Raw genomic sequence first — 16,202 nt, 5'->3', positions numbered from 1 at the left:
GAATGGATGGCCCTCTGCAAGTGGCTCACTAGGAGTGGTAGTTGAAGACATAGATAATGTTTCTCCTTTCTTTAGAGGCCTACCACTTTCCAACAGATGTGAAGAATTTTCCTCCCAGCAGCTTCCTCTACTTGCTTCTGTTCTTGAATGTATTTGTTTATGATGTGATTTGGAAGGAAGGTTTTTGGTAGCACTCTGTTTACTCTTGGCTTCCCAGTACGAAATTTGATTTTTTTTAAGGAATAAAGCACAAATGTGATTTTACTCTACTATAAGAGCTACTAAATTCCTCTTTGCAGTGGCTACAAATCCACACATAACCACCTCCACCTAGCATTGGTCGAATCATTTGCACAAATTTCCAGAGTGAGGAACATCTGTTGATTTTGAAGTGGGGGTTATTGGCTATAGAAGCACTTGCAACCATGATAGAATCTATAAACAAACAAAACAAGTTACAACAATGAGAAAAGATTCAAGAAAATAAACCAAAACAAACAAACTTTCATACTTCTTTCAGTCATACACAGCAGATCAAAGTGCATCTTTGATCAATAATCAGAAATTAAATTTTAATACAAGTTAAAAAAAAATTTAAAAACTAATAGAAATACATTAAAGAAACTTTAAAACTATTAAAAAACTAACAAAAATTAAATATACCTCAAATACACTGGCGTTTGAATGGTTGCAAAGAGGACTAGTATTTGAATGTTGGTGATCGAATAGCCTCCCAAATGGTGAATGAATGCAATCACTGTGCAAGACACAATCCCCCTATTGGTGTTTGAAGTTTGTTGGTGTTTGAAAAGTGTCCCCCAAAATGAGAGACAGAATCAGAGCCTCCCACAAGCAGAGAGACACAATCGCAGCAACCTCTACTCCTCATAGAAAGAGAGCTACAATAAGCTCCAGCCAAAACGAACCCCAGCATAGTTGCACATGCCAAAACGGAGCCCAGAAGTTATAACGATTAAAACAAAGCCAAAACAGCAGCCACGTACATGATATAAGTTGCAACTATTAAAACGAAGGCATTTAGGTCAAAACAAGGTAAAAAAAACTTTACTAAAAGGTAAAAAAAAAACTTTATTAAAATGTTGAGAAGGCAATATTATTTTGGCGTTTTCCAAATTTGCTCTGAACTCGACGACATTCCTCCCAAGTCCAATTTTTGTTTCCAAATTTAGTCGAAATTCCTCTAAAGTCGACTAGGGTTCAAAAATTCGAATTCACAGGGAATTTGTTAGTTAAACCTCAAATTTGTAACGATTTAGAACCACATACAAATTTGTCTAAACCGAATGTCAAATTTCAGGGATTTGGAATGAATACAGTAACTTAGCTTCAAACTGAAAAAAAATATTGCCCACCATAGAGCTCAGTTGCATCACCATGGTAGTCATTGTTTCTACACCAAATGGTCATTTAAGACAGCCAATGTTCTATGGATGGCTTCCTAGATCAAGTCCAATCTACCTTATACGAAATTATCATAAATCCTAATTATTCAATAGCCACCACTTGTATTATTTTTGCTCAAGTTCAACGATTGTAGATTTCGAAGCACCATAGGAGACAAATACGAAAAAAATCATGTGCACGGGTACACAAGTAATCTTTTTCAAATGGCAGACGCAATCTTTGCAAGAGGGGTGATATTTGAATGAAGGACCTGAAAAATTTTCCATATGATTTTGGACCGCTTGTATGGTCTCCACCAGCCACAACGGAATAGGCATGCAGCTAACTAGAGATGATGTGATCAAATGAAGATGATGTTGACCAACCAAAATTGCAAGGCTAAGAAAGAAGTTCAGCCAGAGGTCAAAGCTTGACATGCATACTAGACACCTGTAGGACATCCACGCTCAGAAGCTAGGCACCGAAGGTAGCACTAAGTGCCAATGGCTGACTGGAGTCATATCGATGTGTCACATAGGTGAAGACTAGCTCGCGGAGGCAGACGGTCAGCTACAACAATGTAGACGAGGCACAGGCGTGGCACGCAGCCAAAAAGGCAAAATGTAAGACACAATTTTGACACACATCCTCCATCCATTTTAAAACCTTTTTCTTTGACAAAATTGTATGATGAGTTTTAAGCCATTTCAACCTACTTTGATACATATATGATGGTGGTGCCCCGTAAGCAAGGGACACCACCTTTCATATAATTATTATTATATTTGATATAAAAATTATTATATAATTATATTTAATATAATAATAAAAATAATATAATTATTATTCATATAATAGTTATATTTTCAATTTTACATATAATATTGTTAGGCAATAATTATATTATCGCAACCTTCATGTTATCTATGTTAGCACGAAGGAATCCAACCACAACTACAATAACATCAACACAAAAAACTATAGGATACATCCCCTGACATTTGGGGACGGCTAGCCTTCCCCAAAATGCCTAGGGGATGCCTGAAACGTTCCCGATACAAAAATGTTCCCTACATATTATCAATTCTTTTTCCCAAAAGCAGCAATGTGGGGGGGGGGCACAAGGTTCAAACTCGTGTCCATTGACGATAAAATTCAAATGAAGGAGGTGCAACCAGAATTGGTCAGGCTACAATTGGATGATCCACTTCTATCAGAGGGAGATAGTGAACCAAATGATTCTGAGCCTTTTGCTATTGACAACTAGAATGAGGCTTAGTTTCATATGTTGTGCCTGTAGCCTATTATATTTTGATTTTTTAGGACTTCTGGATATATGTTTCAGACAATTTGATTTGGATATTTATATTGATAGACCAAGGCTTTGATGTTTGAGACTATTGTTGTAATGCTACTATACTGATTTGTATTGCTGCCATTATCATTTACATTGTTATACTATTGTTGTAACTTGTAAATTGACGATTTATTTGCATATTGTCTTTTTGTTATCAATTATTCACCTCTCTCTCTCTCTCTCTCTCTCTCTCTCTCTCTCTCTCTCTCTCTCTCTCTCTCTCCAATATCTTAGTATATTTTGAAAAATTCACATACACACATATTTATATATATTTTAAAAATTTGTATACTGTTGTACCTTATTTTTGGCTCTTTAGGAAATGTGCCTGAAACGTGTTCCCTATCATCCCTCGTCCTAGTCCCCGAAGCGTCATGGAACATAGCATGCAAACCCTATCAAAGTTGAAAACTCCCAATACTGGCCTATTCCTAACTATACTGCACACCTGGTGATCTTCCTAGGATGCATTAACCACTAAAAAACACATCGAGCAAATCTAATTTATTGATTGACTTGACATAGACTTGGCAAGTTGATTATTGACCCAAACTCAAACTCAACACAAACTTGAGAAAATGAAAACACCACGAAATCTAAAGATTCAACGATTTAAAACTCGTATTATGCTACATTACGGGTACCTCACCCCCTCGGCACCAGGAAAAGTTCGAACAAGTTCACAGTTCTAGTCTGATTCGAACTTGGTTTGACTGGGGTACTGCTTTTGTCCTGCGGGTTCAACCAGATTCAAATCGGGATCGAACTCGGGCAAACCAACACCAAAAATCTTATACCCAGTTCAAACCTGCAATGAACTGGGCTCCACGGACGGCGAGAAAGTGTTTTTTAGGCAAAGATTAAATGTTTTTTGGATCCACAACCCTAAAAGTTGTTAAGAATTGCTTTTGGTGGCCTCTCCTTGTCATTTTATTATGAAGATTGAAGATTGAAGAACTTAGAATATTAATAGTTTTTCATTCCATTAGTTAACAATGATACTTGAACTTGATATTTTATGAGTTTTGAATCTTTGATGTTGAAATTGATTGAACTATGTTAGTATATGATGGTATGATCACTATGATTACAATTTTAACTGTTTATGGTGTTTTAAAGTTTTTGTTGTTTAAATGTGTCTATGATATTATGCTACATTCTAATTTTTAAATTTTAACTCATGCTTCATAAAAATGTGTGTGTATATATATATATAATTTTTACATGTTTTTGTACAAACGAACCCAAACCCTTTTCCAAAATTTTGACAAACTTGTGAACCGGTTCTTGAACTTCTAACTTGGAACCGAACCCGAACCGGCAACTTAGGTATTATGCACCTCTAAATGAATGAACTTTAAAGAAAAAATAAACTTGTTAAATAAAAGCTACTTTGATCGCATACACAAATATTCATTAATCACATTAGTATAAAAGCATATTTTAGCTGAAGGTATCAGCATATTTAGATACATAAATATTGTCAAGTGTTTAATTTGTGTAAAACTAATGAATTATATCATCCATGGCATGATATAACAAAAATCAAAATATGCAGTCACGAACTATGGTAGGAGCTTGTACCCCTCAGCCAAAAATCACAAGTTATGTGCTTCTATCTCAGGCATGTCTATAAATGGCACTACAGCCTTAAGAGTATTATTTGAGAGAGAATCTAGCTAGCAAACTACAAGTATAAATTTTGCTTAATTATTAGGCATTTAATTTGAAAATTTTCAAAAAATAAAATAACAGTGAATACAAGATTTTTTATTCACTAAAATTCTTGTATTCAGCAGATGATTTATAGAGTGTCGTAATACTGCTCTTCCATCCAACATGGTATCAAAATATTTTCACTTTAGTTCTTAAAACTGAAGCAAGGATTTGGGAGTAACACCTCCAATGGGGTAAAGTGGTGGCCTTTGAGACAACACAAATCATCATGGTGCATGTTGTTTTTCATAATTTTATCACTTTTAGCCATCCTCCAAAACTCCTTCAAACCCTTCAAGAAACATTTAATGCGTTTACGTTTAAGCCATGTAAAGTGTTTGCGGTTTTTACATGTCAGGATTTAAATATTGCTTGGCATTTAAGTATTAAGCATTTGTTTGTGGAGTTTTTTTGGGGCTCACCAAGTACTCTCAAAGTCTGAGTCTGTGAAATATGGTTTATAATTCATGATTTTAATGTAGTAAACCATCATCCAGAACTACAAGTGACAAAATATACACACAGCACAAAGGAGAGTATTACAATAGCACAACTCAAGTTACTAAGTAGAGCACTCAAACAGTTAACTTCCACCTTACCCGTGGCTCCATCTGTTTCTCAGGAATCTTTTCATCCACACCCACAGCATCTTCAATGTCAACTTCCATCATATTGCCATCATCTGCAACAAACAAAACTATAAACACCACCGGCCAAGGAAAATGCTGATGTTCTAGCAGCTTAAGCAAAGATAGATCTTAATAGTAATTTACCTATCTCCTACTACATATTTGCCTCACCTTCAACTTTCAGCGGGGATGAATTTGCTCCATTGCCCTTCTTACCAACTTCTCTAATATCAGACTCAGACTTGACTTTAGGAGCAGTTAGAGTTTCCTTTTCTTCATTTTTCCTAGGTAAACTCTTCTTTGTACCTGCATTAGACTTTTAAAGAAGGAACAGCAGATACTACAATAATGAGCAAGGATGATTAAAACAGGTCAAAAAGTAAAACTTTTACAAATCGCTAATCAGAAGGACTAAAAGGAAATACAAAAAATTAATAACAAAAACTAGACAAGGAATGCAATTCTTCATCCACATCACATTCTTGGTTTATGTCATCTCCTTATTCATAAAATATTTAACTATGTTATCTCTTAAATGGACTCTTTTTCCTTAGTAAAGTCTATTTTTCCTTATATTGGTTTCACTTGGACTTTCCTTTTTTTCTCACCTTAGATGCTTTTGATTTTCGCTGATTCTTCTTTGGGGTCTCTTCTTCACTATCACTAAGAAGGACTGTCTCTTGTCCTTTATCTCGAGATCCCAATTTTGACTGATGCTCCTCTTCTTCAAAGGATTTTTTTGAACTACCAGGCACATCACCTGAAGCAGAATTTGAAGGAGAGGATGACAGTGTTGTGAAAGTCTGCATTGGAGCCTGTACATGGAGCATAACATGGCATCAGTGTTTGCAATAATAGTGATAAAAAATAATGACAAAGCCTAAATGGTTTTTATCTGCATCTTCATGTGACAGAAATACAATCTTTAAGCGAACAAAAATAACAGAATTTGAAACAAGATGGAATTAAACTTGCAGAGCAAATTTCCAAATCAATCACATAAACTAATAACAAACATGCAATGAGAGATAAGGTCTTCAACAACTTAAAGGTTGTGAGACATTCACATAAACTTGTAACAAACTAATTGTAATTTTGTTTGGTGTTCATAGACCCAACATATAATATATTGTACAAGTTAAATAGATCCGTAAAACTAGATCAGCAACTCAAACTTTGTCATTGCCATCAATACCCCTAATGTGTACTGCTAATCAATCAGCTACTTTTCACCTACACAGATGATAGAAAATAGCATACTACAAAAACTCTCGCAAGGGAGGGAACTAGAGCTGTGGAGACACATCTAAATGCCCCCTTCAGCTAACTATCAATAATTGATTAAAAAACACATCAAACATTGATCATAAATTCATATTTTATTTCCATTCTTTTTAATAAATTATGCACAAAATTCACCAACAGCATCCCTAACCCAAAAGGGGCTAAAATGGTATTGTCAGCACGGTGAAGAGCTATATTATCCAAGTGCTTCTTAGTCATGCTATACTTAACATACAAATCAAACACCATTGTCCTAATCCACATCAAGAAATTTTGCATATCATTTTTAATACACAAATCCAACTACCTGGGTGCCAGAGCTAAAAATAATAACTCTCATGGAAATTCCAAAAGAAATCAATGTACAGAATGAAAAAGCAAGATTTGTATGCATGGTGTCCAAGAATTTAACAACCACCATTAAATCCTTTAATGATGAATTTGTAATGTCCCCATGTTTAGCAGGCTCCTACAGTAGGCTAGGTCAGTTCATCGTGGCAACCCTTGTGAGTGACAGTGAGTTTTGAGGGTCTCTGAGGCGGACTTGCTATTTATAGTAAGTCTATTTTGGGTAATTACCATATTTGATGAAGTCATATTTACTATTCATTAATGGGGCTTCATATTTATTAAGGCACTATGTTATTTAATGCTATAAAATGGAGTTGTAAAGGTGAAACCTCTTAAGTGAAGAGTTTGAAGAGGAAGCTAAGTTGCACAATTACAATATAAATATGACTTCAATTGTGAGAATTAGCATCCAATTGTCATTTGTTTTTTTATTATCTCTTGTTACGGTTTGTATTGAGTTGAGAATTCAATTTTATTGCTGATGTATAATGGATTTGAACTGAGATTGTGTCTTCTCATACTATTGCTACCATTGCTGAGAAGAGAATTTGTTTAAATCTTCCATTTTGTGATCACTGCAGTTAGGAAGACATTGTTTCCTACTGAAATTATTATTCATTTCTCATCTGAAATTTGGAGTTTATCATTGTTGTTTGCCGTTTGGTATTTTGGTTATCAGTGTGGGTATATCTTTGCATATGGAGGTGAGCGATCTGCATTTCAACTGCCCATTAATCTGCTAATTGCGTGAGTTCCCTTGTCATTTGGTAAGACATTTATCTGCATTTCTAGCGCCTAGATCCCTGTTGAATTGGCATCCACTCAGCGCTTTGAGGTGTTTGTTGTTGTTTTTCATCACTCCTGATAATTAGCGGGGTTTTGGTCTGAACCTTGGTGTTGCTATCTACATTTAGAATGCCTGATATTACCTGTTAATCTGGCATTAAGAATCCTGAAGATAAGACGCTAATATCCCTTGTATTCTTAGCGTCTTCTCTGTTGCAACTTACCTAGCTGGGCGGCATTGCCTGTGGCTTTCGACTACAGTATTTGGTACCAGAACACCCTAACGGACTGTGCCTTTTTGCAATAAATCTGGGCAATTGAATCTGCAGTTGAGATGCAGTCTGCAAACTGAGTTTGGCATCCATCTTAACCTATATAAGAGGCGGCAATATTGGATGATCTGCATGCTTGATTTGGGCGATTTAATTCTGCATTGTAGAGGCCTTGCTACAGCCACGTGGGATTCACAATTTGGAAATTCAAAGCATTTCATCTGGCGACAACCAAACTTGTAGGCTACGAGGTTCTGTAAATTATGAATTGTAATTACCAGTTAAGTTGAAGCTATCAATTGAATATCATTAAAATTGCTAGCTTATTCAAGGCATTAGCGTATGGCATTTTCCATTGTGAGTTTTTATGATTTACTTTAAGCACTTGATATATTGTTAGCGAATCCAAAAAAGTATATATTTCAAAATATTACCAAAAAAAAAGAAAACTCAAAAATCCAAAACAAAACATCAGATTGGGCCAGCTTGGGCTCATTGCAGTGGTATCAGAGCAGTTTCCTGCCAGCCTACATGGAATAGGCCTCGGTGACATAGTGATCAGTGCATTATTCAAAGGTTTGATTTCAGCGCATTATGGATTGGAGATTCATTCCAGATAGACATTACACCAGCAGAGGTCGCACTTCTCCACATGGTGATGAAGAAACAAAGATTCAATTTGGCAGTTTGAGCAACAGAGGTGTTGGTACTCTGGGTGGTTCAGCTGGTACAGGTTATAGAGATGTTGGCATGGGTTCTAAGCTTCATAGACTGGTTTGGAAGACATTCAAGGACTTGGCAGCTAGACAGCACCATGTTGTCGACGTGCTGCAGCAGCTTTTTGAACGCTACAACGTATAGCACTCCCTAGAGGTCAGAGTAGAGAGTAAGGTGGTCATGATGCTTCTGTCAGTTCACATAGGTCTTGAGTAGATGACAGGTCTAGTGATGGCAACTGGGTCAGAGCAAAGGACCAAGCCAAGATCATTGACAAAGCAGACAGGGTTGGTCATATTGGTACTTATGATAGGCCACAAAGGCCCGCATTTCTAAGCCCCGAGGCAACTGCGATCAGTATTGAAACTGAGGCCCCACCTTTTTTAAATGACATGGTAGCACACTTTGCTGAGTTGGATGCTCTGGACATTAAGCAAGATCTAAATTTTGACAGGTTCTTGAGATACAGACGCAAGAGCATTATAGAGGGAGGCCTGCACCTAAGAGACAGAGGCATCGGCAGACTGATTTACGTGAGGTGGTCACTAAGATGATGTTGGAGCACTTCAATGGCAATGGTAGAGTGACAGCTCAAGCTTGGGTTCAATAAGCTCCACACATATTTGTCATTGCATTCGATGACTAGGGGGGGCGTATAAGACTTGGAGTGTTACACCTTGACAAAGCAGCCCATGACTAGTGGTACCATGGGTTAGTCTCCTTGCAACATGATCAAATTACTTCCTATCAAGAGTTTGTGGATCATTCGATAGAGAGATTTGATAGGAACGATCCTGAGGTGTATTTCAAAGAGATAGCTTAGTTGAGGCACTCTGGTGGCTTGGAGACTTGGATCAGTGAGTTCCAGAGGCTCTTAGTGATGGTGTATGATGTATCTAAGCAGAGGCATGTGATGTTGTTTATGAAGGGATTGGTTGAACCGCTCCGAGGCTAGTTAAGTCACTTGACCATCTACTTTGCAGGAGACTATGAGGAAAGCGAAAGATCTTGAGTCATCTTCTCGAATCAAGTTTACTTCAAAGCTTGTTGTCCCTCCCCCTGTTGATGAGAAGCACCCACCAGTTACTGAGGCCAATGGGAAATCAACTTGGAAGATTGATGAGGCTTCTCGACAAGATTTGAGGAGACAGCTTTGGACCTTTTTCTATGGGTCACACTTGCACACTAAGGCTTGGGGAAGCAGCAAACTGTGCCATGTGAGTTTACTATGATGAGATTGAGGCTAAGTCATCATAGCAGCTTGATGATTAAGATGGGGATGATCAAAGTGCCAGTAGGGTATATATTGTGATGAGTGCATACAATTCATATTTGATCCACATGTGCAGGATATATATTGTGAGTATGGTTTGTCAGTACCTAAGTTTAATGTTTGGCAAGATGGTTGGGTTGGCACAGTGAAGGAGGGCTTACCAAGACTGCCTATGGAGTTGCCTTCTTGTCATACTTTAGTTTCTACATCATCAGCACGAGTATTGACTGTTGTCTTACAGATTATGTTGTTTGTCATGATGTTGTTGCTAGCACTGAGATGGTTCAATGTATGTTGCCTGATTGCTTTAGGACAAGCAACCTTGGGGAGGGAGGATTGTAGTGTCCCCATTTTTTGCAAGTTCCTGCAATTGGCTAGGTCAGTTCATCATGGCAACCTTCATGAATGACAATGAGTTTTGAGGGTCTCTGAGTGTTACATCCCAAAATTTTGCCCTAAATTTTAAATTCATCATAGCTGTTGGTTTAACAAATTATTTTCATGTGAAGTGAGTTAGTTAATTATAGACATCAATTTATTTCTTTCTTGATCATGTGAAGTGAGTTAGTTAATTATAGACGTTGTATCAATTTACTTCTTTCCTGGTCATGTGAAGTGAGTTAGTTAATTATAGACATTGTATCAATTTATTTATTTCCTAATCATGTGAAGTGAGTTAGTTGAATTATATAAGTTGTATCAAATGATAATGAGTTATTTTCATGATCATGTGAAATGAGTTAGTTATTATAGATGTTGATGAAATCTCTAACGGTCACTAGATGATGGGCAATGGTTTTGAATTAACAATTGATATATTCTGAATTAATGTCTTGGCAAGAATGTTTGTTTGAGTGATTGCAGAAATTACACTGAAAAGAGGGGAAGCATTGCTAAATGGGATCATCAGAAGGGGATGGTCAAATGATCCAATCATCTAAATCGACAGGATTGACCTAAGACTACCCTGGCAAAGATACTAGGATTTGACAATATATTGCATTGTGGAACCGCATGAGCTACTAAAAGAACAATATAATAAATAATATAAATTAAACATAATTCATACCTTTAATGAAATTATTATTTAATCATTATTATACACTCTCAAATATGAACATGTCTATAAAAATAAGGTGACACCAATAAATTATAAGTTATAATCTCATGATGCCACTTTATCAATACAAGCACGTGTACTTACATAAGAATGTATAATAATTATTAAATAATAATAAAAACTCTTTAACTTCTTATTTTTATTTCCCTCCTTCTTCTTCTCTTTATTCAATTTGAAAGGCATTCGAATAGCTTCTTGTAACTGTTGGTAGCCGAAGAGCCAAGCTATTTCTTTTTTTATAGTTTTATGATTGTGTCTTAACACAGTCTTTTTATTCTTCCTTCTCTACTATCGGTGGCTCTCTGTTCTCTACGTTTACATAGAGTGGAGAGACTGGGAGTAATTTCCGATTGAAACCATTGCTCTTCCGTTTTTCTCCATATCACCTTCACGTTCCATATCTGCAGGATTCTGAGCAAGGAGCGGAGTCCATTCTCCCGACCACAGAGAATCCGAAGCAAAACAGAGGTGTCATGTAAGATATTGCCGAACTATGTTTCCCTTTTTATATTCTTTCATAATGCTAAGTCTGTCGTGATTCATGTAGAACATAAAGACCAAGTTCATATACCATCGAACCTTGTTTGCATTTCTTTCCATGTTGTTGCATCAGTCGTGTGTTCTTTATGCATAGAATCCAAAATATTTATGCCTATTTATTACAGACCGAATCAAGGGGACATTAAATAGATTTAAAACATAGAATCTGTCATTTATATCATTGACATTTCTTAATCATGATAGTGTATAAATCATGCATGAACAATTAACTCAGCTCAGAATTTATTTCATCCATTTATATTACACAGAGATGAAAATAATATCATGGAATCCAACACCGAGGAATTCACTAGCAATAATGCCATTATAGGTGAAGAGGTGTAAAGCAAATATAGTGAATACAAACTTGCAAGCACCTAGGAATCACCGACATGGTAGCCTGAGAAGGTGAGGAGGTGTAGAGAGTTTGCACAAGCAAGAATGGAATCAAAATAAATAAATAATAAACAAAAACTATAATAGCCCATGCATGTTCCAATTATGAAATATGTTGTCAAGTCGAGTGGTGGAGATCGGGTTTACAAACCCAACTTGAAATCCACGGCCAGAGCAAAAATGGGCAGATGTGCCAAACATGTGATCTTTGTTGTTTGTCCAAACGCTTCAGTTATTTTGGAGAATAACTATTGGGACACTCAAACCACCTGATTACTCAAATGGTTGAGCTTATGAACATCTCAAGCCCAATCCTAAGGTAGGGAGGACCATTCTATTAAGTTAGGATGTGTGGGGATAAGTAATGGTCCGCGGTTGGGAGGTTAAGCCTATGTCAATGCTTCTTCTCTCACCAATGCCGAGGCTTGTACAACGAGATAAATAGATTTTTTCATTATTACTGTATGTTTCTTTTACTTTTAACCCTTAGAAGAATAGATAGATACTTTAATTTCTAGATGGAGTAAACATTTACTTTTATGTTGAATAAGCATTTCAGTTGATATAATTAGCCGTTACTTTATTTCAGTTGAATATGTTAGAAGTAGTTAAATTGTTAGTAATACATGAACATTTCCTTTTGTTTCATGTGAAATCAGCTGTACATGAAAGACAGTTAGAATGGAAAGAGTTTCTTTCAGTTATAATCAGTTGGTAGAAATCATTGTCTTGTGAAATGGAATCAGTTACTTATAAAATCAGGTTATTAGGAGTTTAAAATTGGTTATGAAAAATTTGTATGTTCCACTGAGGTGGACTTGCTCTTTATAGTAAGTCTATTTTGAGTAATTACCATATTTGGTAGTGCAGTGGTGGCATTGGCAGTGGATAGTCATCTGCAGATGGTAGATGCATTTTATTGATGGAGTCATATTTAGTATTCATTAATGAAACTTCAAATTTATTAAGCCGCTTAATGTTAGTTGATGTTATAAAATAGAATTGTAAAGGTGAAACCTCTTAAGTGAAAAGTGTGAAGAGGAAGCGAAGTTGCACAATTACATTATAAATATGACTCCAATTGTGAGAATTGGCATCCAATTGTCATCTGCTTTTTTATTATCTCTTGTGAGGGTTTGTATTGAGTTGAGAATTCAATTCCATTGCTAAAGTATAATGGATTTGATCTAAGATTGTGTCTTCTCATACTGTTATTACTGTTTCTGAGAAGAGAATTTGTTTGAATCTTCAATTCTGTGATCACTGCAGTTAGGAAGACATTGTCTCCTACTGAAGTTATTATTCATTTCTCATCTTAAATCTGGAGTTTATCATCACTGTTTAGCATTCAGTATTTTAGCTTTCAGTATGGGTTTTATCATTGCATTTTAAAGGTGAGTGATCTGCATTTCAAGCGCCCATTACTCTGCTAATTGGCATGAGTTCCCTATGTTATTTGGTAAGACACGTATTTGCATTCTAGCACCTAGTTCCCTGTAAAATCAGCGTCCACTCTGAGTGCTTTGAGGCATCTGTTGCTGTTTTCATCACTCCTAGTTATCGGCGGGGGTTTGGTCTGAACCTTGGTGTTGCTATCTCCATTTAGAATGCCTGATATTACCTGTCAATTTGACGTTAAGAATACTGAGCATAAAGACGCTAATATCCCTTGTATTCTCAGTGTCTCCCCTGCTGTAACTTACCTAGCTAGGAGGCTTTGCCTGTGGCATTCAACTACAGTGTTTGGTGTTACCAGAACACCCTATCAGACAATGTATTTTTACAATAAATCTGGGTGATTGAATTTGCAGTTGGGATGCAGCCTCCAAACTGACTTTGGCATCCATCTTAGCCTATATCAGAGGCGGCAATATTGGATGATCTGCATGCTTGATTTGGGCGAGTAAATTCTACATTGTAGTGGCCTTGCTATCAGCCATGTGCGATCCACAAGTTGGAAATTCAAAGTGTTTCATCCTGCTACAACCAAACTTGGAGGCTACCAGGTTCTTTAAATTATGGATTGTAATTATCAGTTAAGCTGAAGCTATCATTTGAATATCGTTAAAATTGCCAGCTTATTCAAGACATCAGTGTATGGCATTTTCCATTGTTAGAAAATTCAAAAAAGTGTATATTTCAAAAAATAATTACCAAAAATGAAAAAAAGAAAAAAAGAAAATCCAAAACAAAACTTATTATATCTCTTAGCACAATCAGATTGAGCCAGCTTGGGCTCATTATAGAAATCATGGAACATGTCAGTGGGACACAATTTTTTAGCAATTGCCAATTTTATGAAAGAACCTACTATTCCAACCACTGAAACCAGGCATTACTCAAGTTATAAACAGCCTATGAAAAACCCCCTAGTGTGGACAGTAAACCACACTAATCATAGAATTTCCCTAAACACATAACCGAACTACAACTACTTTTTAATGACGAGACAGCTGCTAGTTGCTCAGAGATTTAGCAAACCATAATTGAAGTAACCTCATTTATTATTTAACTCCAAATTGGTATACTGAATTCTCACCATACCCAATATCAGACTCTCATCCTCCCAGATGATTCTTCTCTTAACAGATTTTTTATTACACTTTGCAAACTTTAAGTTTTTATAGAAATTATGACTCAGGCATGCAAGAATTGCTTGGATAGAAAGACGCAGTAACCTGGGTCAAAATTAATCACGCATGGGACAAAAAAAGGGGGAAACAGAATGACCATAACCAAGCATGCATTGAGTCTTCTATAAACCCCATTCCGAGCAATGGGGCACAAGTACAAACCTAAGTTGCCAGTATGGCTAGAGGTACAACAACCTGGTATGTGGGCATGGGCAAAAAAAAGTTGCCACTAGGTATGTGGGTATGGACAACAATTTTATGCCCTTGGGTATGTGGTTTTGGCTACATGTATGGATATATCTATAAAAATGTTATGAAATATACAGAATTGTAAAGCTAAATACATTTGATAGTTGGAAGATATATTCACAAAATTATAATTTGTAAATACTTAGTTTAGAAAGTTTAACGTAAATAATTAAACCTGTTTAATTATTTAATGTTAATATTATAAATAAATATAAATAAGAAAAGTGAAATAATATTAAATTTTAAAATATTGAATGATAATTTTAAATAAAAAATAATACATATAAAATACTATTAATTTCTAAATATGAATTTAAATATATTAAATGATAAGTTTCAATAAAAATTTGTATATATGCAACTGAGCATACTTGTACCCAGGTGAACCTAGTGCAGGTGCGTGTGACCAAGGGAGTGTACCCAATTACTGAGGTAAAAAGTTAAAAACCTATGTAATGGGGCACAATAAAAACCTTTTAAAACAGCCAAAAAACACAAGGACGCAATTTACCATCAGGACTCTAAATCTTCATGAAGAAAAGTGTGAAGAACCATCTAATCTATCTTCAACTTTCAAATTGATCATCATGTCAATAGCTGCAAAAAACAACCTGAAAGTAAAGTAAACAGAAAGAGTATAACAATACTTTTGGTTCTGGATCCTTTCTTTAGCCTCACTCTGATACCATGTTAAATTTATGAACCAAAAATATGAGATTGCAACAATTGAAAAAACTAAAACTCGGAAGAACAAATAGCACTGAGGATTTCTCCTGGTAAAAACCCTCCTCTATGAAGGAAACAACCCAGCCCACAAAAACCGATGATGCCTTTATTTAGATTCACTGTCAATCACAAAATTGCTCCTTATTGACATCTCAACTTGAAGTCCATAAACTTGAGATTAACCAAATGAATCACTGTGACTGGTTAATGATTACACAAAGATCAGGAACAAAAATAACCAACAGAGAAAAGTGTATAAACCTGATAAACAGATATGATCTATCTCAGACTTAATATATAATACAGAATAGTCTCCAACCTATTGATCATATACAGAACAGAGCATATATATATCTGCAAGAACTGACGTATATCAGACTAACTGCAAAGACATTTCTCCTTGTCAAGGACACAAGAATTGAGAACACAAAGCTACATCTGCAGAGCTCCATGAAAATCATGCATATTTGGAAGAATGAACAATATCCGCAACAATGAAAAGTTGATACAATAGAATAGGAGACTTCAGCTCATTATGATATTTGACAGTAACAAGATTCATTTTCACACGTGATAATATAAATCGACCATAGTAATAATAAATTCACTGCCACAAAATGTGAATCGGCAACTATCAAGAGTGTCATTGAAGATCAACATAGGAACCAATGCCTCTATAAAAGTCTTGACGACGAGAGAAAGGAAAACATGGATACAAACGCACAATGCCAAATGTCCATGATGCCACA

The 16,202-nt window shown here is 35.9% G+C and overlaps 1 protein-coding gene across 2 annotated transcripts in view; it reads right to left on the bottom strand.

Moving 5' to 3' along the window:
• BIN4 (double-stranded DNA binding protein) overlaps positions 1–16,202 on the bottom strand; it is a 160,588-nt gene that overhangs the window by 108,792 nt on the left and 35,594 nt on the right. For both annotated transcript variants that reach the window (XM_089812844.1, XM_089812845.1), the window contains exons 2-4: positions 5,715–5,921; positions 5,278–5,422; positions 5,077–5,159 (exon numbers count right to left, since the gene is read on the bottom strand). In XM_089812844.1, coding sequence (XP_089668970.1) covers positions 5,077–5,159; positions 5,278–5,422; positions 5,715–5,921 — 435 coding nt within the window. The remainder of the gene's footprint in view (positions 1–5,076; positions 5,160–5,277; positions 5,423–5,714; positions 5,922–16,202) is intronic.

The sequence above is a fragment of the Cupressus sempervirens genome, chromosome 2 (genome assembly GCF_028749045.1).
Source record: "Cupressus sempervirens isolate cs-2001-9-10 chromosome 2, ASM2874904v1, whole genome shotgun sequence".
Lineage (NCBI taxonomy): Eukaryota > Viridiplantae > Streptophyta > Pinopsida > Cupressales > Cupressaceae > Cupressus > Cupressus sempervirens.
The sequence above is the reverse complement of the archived record's forward strand: the minus strand, read 5'-3'. Positions and strand labels throughout refer to the sequence as shown.